This window comes from Bufo gargarizans, chromosome 3 (genome assembly GCF_014858855.1).
Source record: "Bufo gargarizans isolate SCDJY-AF-19 chromosome 3, ASM1485885v1, whole genome shotgun sequence".
In the NCBI taxonomy this organism is placed as follows: Eukaryota; Metazoa; Chordata; class Amphibia; order Anura; family Bufonidae; genus Bufo; species Bufo gargarizans.
The window spans coordinates 36,373,035-36,385,374 of record NC_058082.1 but is presented as its reverse complement, the minus strand read 5'-3'; the positions used below and the strand labels follow the sequence as shown (position 1 = coordinate 36,385,374).

General features: G+C 41.5%; 1 protein-coding gene across 1 annotated transcript in view; it reads left to right on the top strand.

The window, feature by feature from the left end:
- Positions 1-12,340, top strand: part of CCDC81 (coiled-coil domain containing 81) — an 88,637-nt gene that overhangs the window by 51,924 nt on the left and 24,373 nt on the right. Inside the window, exons 9-10 of the mRNA XM_044287098.1 lie at positions 6,331-6,445; positions 10,128-10,274. Of these exons, the coding sequence (XP_044143033.1) occupies positions 6,331-6,445; positions 10,128-10,274 (262 nt within the window). The remainder of the gene's footprint in view (positions 1-6,330; positions 6,446-10,127; positions 10,275-12,340) is intronic.

The following is a 12,340-nucleotide window of genomic DNA, read 5'->3' as shown; positions in this document are numbered from 1 at the left end:
TGGACAGATGAGTCCAAAATTGAATTATTTGGACACAACAGCAGAGGACATGTTTGGCGTAAACCAAACACAGCATTCCAAGAAAAGAACCTCATACCAACTGTGAAGCATGGAGGTGGAAGTGTCATGGTTTGGGGCTGCTTTGCTGCAGCAGGACCTGGTCAGCTCACCATCATAGAATCCACGATGAATTCTACTGTGTATCAGAAGGTGCTTGAAGAACATGTGAGACCATCAGTTAGAAAATTAAAGCTGAAGCGGAACTGGACCATGCAACATGACAATGACCCAAAACATACTAGTAAATCAACCAAAGATTGGCTGAAAAAGAAGAAATGGAGAGTCCTGGAATGGCCAAGTCAAAGTCCAGATTTGAATCCCATTGAGATGCTGTGGGGTGACTTGAAAAGGGCTGTACGTGCAAGAAACCCCTCAAACATCTCACAGCTGAAAAAGTTCTGCATTGAGGAGTGGGGTAAAATTTCCTCAGACCGATGTCGAAGACTGGTAGATGGCTACAAGAACCGTCTCACTGCAGTTATTTCAGCCAAAGGAGGTAACACTCGCTATTAGGGGCAAGGGTGTCCTATCTTTTTCCTCAGTTAGAATAGGCATTTTTGTAGAATGACATTTACAGAAGATCTTGAAAAGACTTTTCTTCAGTTTTCTTTGTTTAGTCGGATTACTTTAATCTCTCTGTATTGTTGAAACGGAGATGAAATAACCTTTTATTAAAAATGTTACAAAAAACCACATGCTTTCAAAGGGTGTCCTAATTTTTTCACATGACTGTAGGAGCAGTATTATAGTAGTTATATTCTTGTACATAGGAGGCAGTATTATAGTAGTTATATTCTTGTACATAGGAGAGGCATTATATTAGTTATATTCTTGTACATAGGAGGCAGTATTATAGTAGTTATATTCTTGTACATAGGAGCAGTATTATAGTAGTTATATTCCTGTACATAGGAGCAGTATTAGAGCAGTTATATTCTTGTACATAGGAGGCAGTATTATAGTAGTTATATTCTTGTACATAGGAGGCAGTATTATAGTAGTTATATTCTTGTACATAGGAGGCAGTATTATAGTAGTTATATTCTTGTACATAGGAGCAGTATTATAGCAGTTATATTCTTGTACATAGGAGGCAGTATTATAGTAGTTATATTCTTGTACATAGGAGACAGTATTATAGTAGTTATATTCTTGTACATAGGAGCAGTATTATAGTAGTTATATTCTTGTACATAGGAGGCAGTATTATAGTAGTTATATTCTTGTACATAGGAGCAGTATTATAGTAGTTATATTCTTGTACATAGGAGCAGTATTATAGTAGTTATATTCTTGTACATAGGAGGCAGTATTATAGTAGTTATATTCTTGTACATAGGAGGCAGTATTATAGTAGTTATATTCTTGTACATAGGAGGCAGTATTATAGTAGTTATATTCTTGTACATAGGAGCAGTACTATAGTAGTTATATTCTTGTACATAGGAGCAGTACTATAGTAGTTATATTCTTGTACATAGGAGGCAGTATTATAGTAGTTATATCCTTGTACATAGGAGCAGTATTATAGTAGTTATATTCTTGTACATAGGAGGCATTATATAGTAGTTATATTCTTGTACATAGGAGCAGTATTATAGTAGTTATATTCTTGTACATAGGAGGCAGTATTATAGTAGTTATATTATTGTACATAGGAGCAGTATTATAGTAGTTATATTCTTGTACATAGGAGGCAGTATTATAGTAGTTATATTCTTGTACATAGGAGGCAGTATTATAGTAGTTATATTCTTGTACATAGGAGGCAGTATTATAGTAGTTATATTCTTGTACATAGGAGCAGTATTATAATAGTTATATTCTTGTATATACGAGGCAGTATTATAGTAGTTATATTCTTGTACATAGGAGCAGTATTATAGCAGTTATATTCTTGTACATAGGAGGCAGTATTATAGTAGTTATATTCTTGTACATAGGAGACAGTATTATAGTAGTTATATTCTTGTACATAGGAGCAGTATTATAGTAGTTATATTCTTGTACATAGGAGGCAGTATTATAGTAGTTATATTCTTGTACATAGGAGCAGTATTATAGTAGTTATATTCTTGTACATAGGAGCAGTATTATAGTAGTTATATTCTTGTACATAGGAGCAGTATTATAGTAGTTATATTCTTGTACATAGGAGGCAGTATTATAGTAGTTATATTCTTGTACATAGGAGGCAGTATTATAGTAGTTATATTCTTGTACATAGGAGCAGTATTATAGTAGTTATATTCTTGTACATAGGAGAGGCATTATATTAGTTATATTCTTGTACATAGGAGGCAGTATTATAGTAGTTATATTCTTGTACATAGGAGCAGTATTATAGTAGTTATATCCTTGTACATAGGAGCAGTATTATAGTAGTTATATTCTTGTACATAGGAGGCAGTATTATAGTAGTTATATTATTGTACATAGGAGCAGTATTATAGTAGTTATATTCTTGTACATAGGAGGCAGTATTATAGTAGTTATATTCTTGTACATAGGAGTAGTATTATAGTAGTTATATTCTTGTACATAGGAGCAGTATTATAGTAGTTATATTCTTGTACATAGGAGCAGTATTATAGTAGTTATATTCTGTACATAGGAGGCAGTATTATAGTAGTTATATCTTGTACATAGGAGGCAGTATTATAGTAGTTATATTCTTGTACATAGGAGGCAGTATTATAGTAGTTATATTCTTGTACATAGGAGCAGTACTATAGTAGTTATATTCTTGTACATAGGAGCAGTACTATAGTAGTTATATTCTTGTACATAGGAGGCAGTATTATAGTAGTTATATCCTTGTACATAGGAGCAGTATTATAGTAGTTATATTCTTGTACATAGGAGCATTACTATAGTAGTTATATTCTTGTACATAGGAGGCAGTATTATAGTAGTTATATCCTTGTACATAGGAGCAGTATTATAGTAGTTATATTCTTGTACATAGGAGGCAGTATTATAGTAGTTATATTATTGTACATAGGAGCAGTATTATAGTAGTTATATTCTTGTACATAGGAGGCAGTATTATAGTAGTTATATTCTTGTACATAGGAGGCAGTATTATAGTAGTTATATTCTTGTACATAGGAGGCAGTATTATAGTAGTTATATTCTTGTACATAGGAGCAGTATTATAATAGTTATATTCTTGTATATACGAGGCAGTATTATAGTAGTTATATTCTTGTACATAGGAGCAGTATTATAGCAGTTATATTCTTGTACATAGGAGGCAGTATTATAGTAGTTATATTCTTGTACATAGGAGACAGTATTATAGTAGTTATATTCTTGTACATAGGAGCAGTATTATAGTAGTTATATTCTTGTACATAGGAGGCAGTATTATAGTAGTTATATTCTTGTACATAGGAGCAGTATTATAGTAGTTATATTCTTGTACATAGGAGCAGTATTATAGTAGTTATATTCTTGTACATAGGAGCAGTATTATAGTAGTTATATTCTTGTACATAGGAGGCAGTATTATAGTAGTTATATTCTTGTACATAGGAGGCAGTATTATAGTAGTTATATTCTTGTACATAGGAGCAGTATTATAGTAGTTATATTCTTGTACATAGGAGAGGCATTATATTAGTTATATTCTTGTACATAGGAGGCAGTATTATAGTAGTTATATTCTTGTACATAGGAGCAGTATTATAGTAGTTATATCCTTGTACATAGGAGCAGTATTATAGTAGTTATATTCTTGTACATAGGAGGCAGTATTATAGTAGTTATATTATTGTACATAGGAGCAGTATTATAGTAGTTATATTCTTGTACATAGGAGGCAGTATTATAGTAGTTATATTCTTGTACATAGGAGTAGTATTATAGTAGTTATATTCTTGTACATAGGAACAGTACTATAGCAGTTATATTCTTGTACATAGGAGCAGTATTATAGTAGTTATATTCTTGTACATAGGAGCAGTATTATAGTAGTTATATTCTTGTATATAGGAGGTAGTATTATAGTAGTTATATTCTTGTACATAGGAGCAGTACTATAGCAGTTATATTCTTGTACATAGGAGCAGTATTATAGTAGTTATATTCTTGTACATAGGAGCAGTATTATAGTAGTTATATTCTTGTACATAGGAGCAGTATTATAGTAGTTATATTCTTGTATATAGGAGGTAGTATTATAGTAGTTATATTCTTGTACATAGGAGCAGTATTATAGTAGTTATATTCTTGTACATAGGAGCAGTATTATAGTAGTTATATTCTTGTACATAGGAGCAGTATTATAGCAGTTATATTCTTGTACATAGGAGCAGTATTATAGTAGTTATATTCTTGTACATAGGAGGCAGTATTATTGTAAGACTAGGTCCATAAACTGAATCTTTCTTCTTGATGACTGTAGCCTAGCTATGTCTAGGAGTACGGCATTGTCTCCATTTTGTGGTCCCTGTATCTAAGCAAGCTCATATTAAGAGCAGGTTCCTGTCTTTATTCTTGTTGGCCTCATGAACAATTCATTGCCCTGACAAAATGTTCCCTTAATGGTTTTAAATGTTTTAAAGGACGATGTGAGTTTTATTCAAAAGTATCAGCTGTCAGCGAGATGCTGAAAGCTGGATAGAGAGATGGGGGGGGATTGATGTAACCAGAGGTTTACGGGTCAGTGGTGTATTTTTACCTTTTGAAATGGACACCGGGTTTGCGTGGATACACTCCATACTCCATGTCCTCAGTGGACTTGTTACGTACGGCTGCAATAGTATTATTTTTTGGTTGTTGTTGTTGTTGGAAAAACCCATTCAGATCTATATATTAATTATTTTGTTGCATTTCTGTTGGGTGTTGGATTATAAGATATTCCGGTTTATTGGACGGCCATAGAGAAATTTACTTGTAGAGCTTAGGACCGCATGAAAGACAGCTTACAACACAAATTTGTCTCCCGATTGCTTTGCTCTGCCCTTATTTTATGTCTGGTGAAGACATGCCCGATTTTCAACCTTTCTGGATTATCAAACATCAGATTAAATTCTATTTTATTTATACAGAATTAATTAATTAATATGGCTTAATAACGTAGTACATTATGACTATATCATTGCTCCTCCACACTGCCCTTATATTGCGGTACTGTGCAGAGGCCCGCTCAGGAATTCGGGTCTGGTTGGAACCGCAGTCTCAGCACACACTTTATGCCATTGTCATTTTCAGATATGTCGGTGCATTAACAGGCAGAGGGCAACAGAACGCTGCCCCTGGTGGTGCCACTTTTTAAAATGGATCTTTGAAAAAGGTACAGGTCCTTACCTAGCCAGCAGAGCTGGTCTTAGCGAGTGCCGACCTGGGCAGTTGTCCAGGGTCTCTGCTTTCTAGGGGGCCCATCTGAGTAAGGTAATCCAAGGAGCCATCTAAAATCACCTATTCTACTCTAGTAATAGTCTCTAAAAGTAAAGTAAACCAGGTAATATTGAGCAGTGTATGTATTGGGGAATTATGTGTGCTCTTTAAAGGGGTTGTCCGGGATTTTGATATTTATTGCCTATCTTTAAGACTGTCCACCAATATCAGATCGGCGGGGGTCTGACGCCCTGTACCTCTGCCGATCAGCTGTTACCGTTGACCGCACAATGGACTGAGCTGTGTATTTCCGGCACCCGAGCAACAAGGTACCAGCTGATTGGCATGGTTGTGCTGTGTCCGACCCCTGCCGATCTAATATTAATGGCCTATCCTGAGGATACCGAAATCCTGTAGTATTATATGGCTGTGCATGATATGGTACATGATGGTATTATAGGCTAATATTATCAAAAACTGTCTAAAATGGTTAGCATGGGTGCTAGTTTTCTTGACCCAAAATCTTTAATGGTGTCAATGAAAATTCTGCTTTTAGACACCATGGGGGACCCCATAGACAAGTCATAGTGGACTCAATGTTCTAGCCAATCACGCGATGATATAATATTTTTTTTTTAGTATGAAGGCTATAACATAACCCAGCTTCATTGGCAGAGCCTCCTGGCCCTGTTGTCCCTGCGCCCCTCTATAAATTATCCTCCGACCACCGTCATTAGGTCTTTTCGGAGACTCTGTGGTCACTGAGACAGGAAGTGATGTCATCTGACTGACAGATGTCAATCATTTGGATCAGAGGAGAACATCACACCGGAAATGAGAGCCTTCGTCCTACATGGCAGGTTGTCTCCGTTTGATGAGTCCCGTGCTGTTCTGTTATTGAATTCTCTCTTTCATTTCATTATTCAGATTGGGATCTCCAGCTTCTATGAATATTCCAAGAGCGGGCCCTGAAGTCAACCAAACTACGGTGCTACAGATAAGGCCACCCCCCGCGTGCCTGGACCACTGTCGAGCAGGGCAGGTATGAGGCGTAGATACTGATGAAGTTCTTAAAGGGGTATCTGGTTTCTCAAAATAAAGAAATAAAAACCAGCAGTAAGTGCTATGAAAAAAAAAACAGTACTTACCTCTATCCATCCTACACCGATCCAGTGCAGGGTTTTCTGGTGGTCTCCCGGCCTTTGTTTACAAGTGACCAGCACATGACCACTGTGTCACTGCAGCCAATCGGTAGCCTCAGCCACCATGTATCATACTACTGGTATCACCACTGATTGGCTGCAGTGATAACATGCTGGTCGCATGTAAATAAAATAACGGGGGCTGCCGGAGCATCAGTGTTGGATCAGTCTAGACTTTTTTAGCTGGATAACCCCTTTTAATAACTAGTTATTACAGAAGAGACTTGAAGGTGATTGGATAGAGCATAATTTGAAAACCATTGTTTCACATGGTGTCTGCCAGCAGTTTTGACCATTCAAAATCGCTGACCGCACTAGGTAGGAGCTGGGGAGAGCAGTACAAACATAACTTTTGTAGTGTGAATATGAACTTTTTATTCTGTAAGGTTCTGCTCCTGCAAGTGCCCCGGAGGCAGAGCTTCCTTATGTATTGAGCTGCTTCACAGGCCCCGCCCTCCGCTCTGAGTGACAGCTGTAGCCGTCTTCTGGTTGGATGCTGTAGCTGTCACTCAGAGGTAAGGGGCGTAAAACAGATCAATTCAGAGAGCACTTGCAGGAGCAGAATCTGGCAGAATATAACTTCACGCTCACACTACTCCGTATAATAGGAGCTATGTTTTTCCCGCTCTCCCCAGCCCCTACCTAGTACTGTCTTTAGTTTGCATGGTCAAAACTGCTGACAGACTCCCTTTAAAGGGGTTGTCTGCCATTTTGATGGCTTATAGGTCATCAGTATTAGATTGGCGGGTATCCGACTCCGATCAGCTGTTTGAAGAGACCATGCTGGTCTACTGAGCGCTGCAGCCTCTTCTTCGGCCAGTGATGTCACGTTCATCGGTCAAGTGGCCTATGTGCAGTTCCATACCAAGTGAATGGGGTTGAGCTGCAATACCAACCAATCAGTGCCGCTGTGCAATGTACGGTGTTGTGCTTGGTTAGCTTTGAGGAGGCTGCAGAGCACACTGGGGCACCGCTGCCTTCTCAAACAGCTGATCGTCAGGCATCCTATATGTCGGACCCCCACCGATCAGATACTGATCAATATTAAACACCCAGAAAACCCCTTTAGGATCTGTCTTACAATATAGACTGAGCTGGGATTGTTTGAAGGCTGCACTTCTGGGAGACTCTGAGGACAACGTGCCTGCTTCTGAGGCACTGCAGGTGCAATGTTATCATGAAGACCCTTTGTGGTTCCGAATCCCCATCTACATCAACATCTACATCTACATCATACCTGGCCTGAATAAAGGAAATTGTATGTTTATACATGTGGCTTCCTGAAATGTACATATATAAACACACATATCTGCTACCACTGGATGAGTAAGGTAAGATGTACGATGATATGGATGATGATCTGCTAGATCACGGATCAGCAACCTCCGTCACTCCAGCTGTTCTGAAACTACAACTCCTAGAGTGCTCCTTTAACTTCTATGGGAGTTAGAACAACAGCCGAGCATGTTTGCATGCTGGGAGTTGTAGTTTCACAGCAGCTGGAGTGCCAAAGGTTGCTGATCCCTTCTGTAATTGTAGTTGGCGACTTTTCTTCATTTCTATAATCACAGAATTTCCAGCGATTGTTTTCTTAGGAGCTGAGAGTCTTGTGGGTAAAGGCGTGTGGTGCTACGGACATATGTAAAAGTTGTAACATGGTAAAGATGATGGCAGGTGACACAGATAGCAGGGGCGTTCTGTGGGCGTTCTGTTCCTATATTAAGCGGCCCATATGTATGTGATAAAAGTCGTCCAAAATAGCCTCTGTGTGAAATCAGAGATTATGGCCGACCATCTTTTCAGAGTGATATGCAAATGGTTATTCACAATGGTAGACTACTGGGTGATGCTATAGTGGGCGGTATACCTCCGAGATGTTATCGTGGGTGGTATACCTCCGTGATCTGCCCATAGGCAGTAGTGGGGCTCATTGCAATGTCTCCTGAAGGTCTCCAATCTCTTCATCACTTTATACTATTGGTTTCGGCAGTGACCTGTCTGTACATTCCACCAAGAAACCTCTTTCAAAGACAAACCACCCAGGTCATGACTACCATATTGGTAGCGGAGCCAGAGCCTCCACTTTGAGCTCTCACCAGAGCTACACCCGACATAGAGAGAAACTAGCCCGTCACCTGCGCCCCAGACCTCACCAGCCTATGGAATAGGGCATATCCTCTCCACCACCGGCATACTACCCCCTGGAGTCTAGGCTGTCTCTCATGGCCTTGATCATAACTGATGGAAATGTGAATGCCAGAGACCCCAAGGAGACACTGTGACGAACCACCCTACTGTCCTCACAGATCCAGGAGTCCATGCCCAGCGCACAGAAGTACCGCATGCTATAGACTGCCAAACATGTGATCTCAGTCTGGATTTTGTGGCTGAGACCACAAGCATGATCACCAAAAGCAGCTGCTCCTCTGCGCATGCCTACTATGTTGGAGCAGAAGCACTGCTTCTGGGGGGGGGGGGGGAGATACCCCTGTAATACAAAGGTAACACGGGGCGGGACACACAATGCAGAGCCATATGGCCTTACGTGCTTCCATGTACATGAGGCCTTAGTTCCAAATGTTTACAAGGGGTTTTCAAGGACTTAAAGGGGTTATCCAATGGGGGGGCAGCCAATATCAGGCTGCGACAGGTCGCCTGATGTTTTGTATTGATCCGCGCGACAGGGAGATGCAGCGGCGGCCGTGCGGACATCAAGAGCTACGCGGGTGTTGGGGAGCGGGGGCGAGTATAACCTGTATGAGGTACCCGGGCATTTTGAGGGGCATTATAGGGGTTGGATAACCCCTTTAAGTCCCTTTTACACAGACCGGTGATCAGGCAGATTATTGGGGATGAGCAGGGACAATGGATTTTTATGGGGACAAATGATTGCTGTATTGATCTCCATACAGCGGAGGTGATTGCTACAGGTAAATGCAGCCCTCATCCCTGCTGACGATCGGGCAATTATCAGGAACATTTGCTTCGTTTCTGATAATCTGCTAGATCATTGCTCCGTGTTAAAGGACCTTAGGACAGGTCATCAATATCAGCTTGGTAGAGGTCTGACACCTGACACCTCCACAGATTAGCTCTTTCGGGCAGCTGCTGGCATCGGAAACAATAGAGTGGATTGAAGGCTTTGTCCACTGTCGTTTCTGACAGCGGTGTACTGTAGCTCAGCTCCCATTGAGCTGCAGTACCCCCAGCATGGTCACTACCCGCTGGGCTAGTGACAGTTTAAGATACATTTTGCAACTTTTTTAGCATCCAGATTTATTTAGCTCATGTTCAGCATGCCTTTGATATATGCGCAGGTACATGCAGATTTACCAGGATTTACAACTGTATCATGGCTGCTTGACACCTTGTAGTGGAGTTTCTCAGAAACTTACTTTAAAACAGCCAGGACTCACAGTCAGTCAGCAGAAGGGGGGTCTCGAGTGCCCAGGTATATTACAACCGCCATGGGCATGTAGCATTCCCAGAGCCGTCACCCATGCTCTCTGTGTTCCTCTGCAGGAATTGTGCTACCTGTGCCTACAGCGTGCCCAGAAAAACATCCCAGTGTATTTTACGGAAGAGCGGAAACTGCGAGAAAGGGAAGAGGAGCGTGTCCTACAGCAGTATCAGCACATGAAGGACCAGGAGGCCATACTCAAGTCCCAGGTATGTTCTGTAACATTATATATGCCAGGGGCTGGGCCCCGGAATATTTCTCTGTATGTAGATACAGCACCTGTGGAGGGGAGAGCACACATGCTGCGCCAATTGTGGATTGACATACATTATTAATTGTCACATGCATGCATGTCCCCTCCTCTCCACCGGTGCTGTATCTGCATACAGTGAAATATATTATATACATGTAATGGCAGAACCAAACTCAGTACATAAATACAAAACCGGAACCAAGCACAGTGCAGATATACAGCACACCGGAACTAAGCACAGTGCAGATATACAGCACCATAACCAAGCACAGTGCAGATATACAGCACCATAACCAAGCACAGTGCAGATATACAGCGCACCGGAACCAAGCACAGTGCAGATATACAGCACTATAACCAAGCACAGTGCAGATATACAGCACCATAACCAAGCACAGTGCAGATATACAGCACCATAACCAAGCACAGTGCAGATATACAGCACCGTAACCAAGCACAGTGCAAATATACAGCGCACCGTAACCAAGCACAGTGCAGATATACAGCACCGTAACCAAGCACAGTGCAAGTATACAGCGCACCGTAACCAAGCACAGTGCAGATATACAGCACCGGAACCAAGCACAGTGCAGATATACAGCACCATAACCAAGCACAGTGCAGATATACAGCACCGGAACCAAGCACAGTGCAGATATACAGCACCGTAACCAAGCACAGTGCAGATACACAGCGCACCGGAACCAAGCACAGTGCAGATATACAGCACCATAACCAAGCACAGTGCAGATATACAGCACCGGAACCAAGCACAGTGCAGATATACAGCACCGTAACCAAGCACAGTGCAAATATACAGCGCACCGTAACCAAGCACAGTGCAGATATACAGCTCACCGGAACCAAGCACAGTGCAGATACACAGCGCACCGGAACCAAGCACAGTGCAGATATACAGCTCACCGGAACCAAGCACAGTGCAGATATACAGCACCGGAACCAAGCACAGTGCAGATATACAGCACCGTAACCAAGCACAGTGCAAATATACAGCGCACCGTAACCAAGCACAGTGCAGATATACAGCTCACCGGAACCAAGCACAGTGCAGATATACAGCGCACCGGAACCAAGCACAGTGCAGATAGCGCACCGGAACCAAGCACAGTGCAGATATACAGCTCACCGGAACCAAGCACAGTGCAGATATACAGCGCACCGGAACCAAGCACAGTGCAGATATACAACACTATAACCAAGCACAGTGCAGATATACAGCACCATAACCAAGCACAGTGCAGATATACAGCACCATAACCAAGCACAGTGCAGATATACAGCACCGTAACCAAGCACAGTGCAAATATACAGCGCACCGTAACCAAGCACAGTGCAGATATACAGCGCACCGTAACCAAGCACAGTGCAGATATACAGCGCACCGGAACCAAGCACAGTGCAGATATACAGCACCGGAACCAAGCACAGTGCAGATATACAGCTCACCGGAACCAAGCACAGTGCAGATATACAGCTCACCGGAACCAAGCACAGTGCAGATATACAGCTCACCGGAACCAAGCACAGTGCAGATATACAGCGCACCGGAACTAAGCACAGTGCAGATACACAGCGCACCGGAACTAAGCACAGTGCAGATACACAGCGCACCGGAACTAAGCACAGTGCAGATACACAGCGCACCGGAACTAAGCACAGTGCAGATATACAGCGCACCGGAACCAAGCACAGTGCAGATATACAGCACCAGCTTAATTCAGATACCATAGTCATAGTCACGTTAATCCCTGCCATGTCAGTCGTGAAACTACAGTTCCCAGTATGGCCTGAACAGGTATGTCTGGAGTTGTTTCACAAAATAATGCTGCCACCCATCATCATGCTGTTGACTATACGAGTGACTACAGCACTCATCATACACAGTCAGTAGCAGAATAAACATTTACATTTGACGTCTCCTCCAGAGTTATTCTCCATCTGGTTCAGACCACCATGATGACTTCTCTCAGCCACGACTCGTCTCTGCAGAGTTTGCTGGCC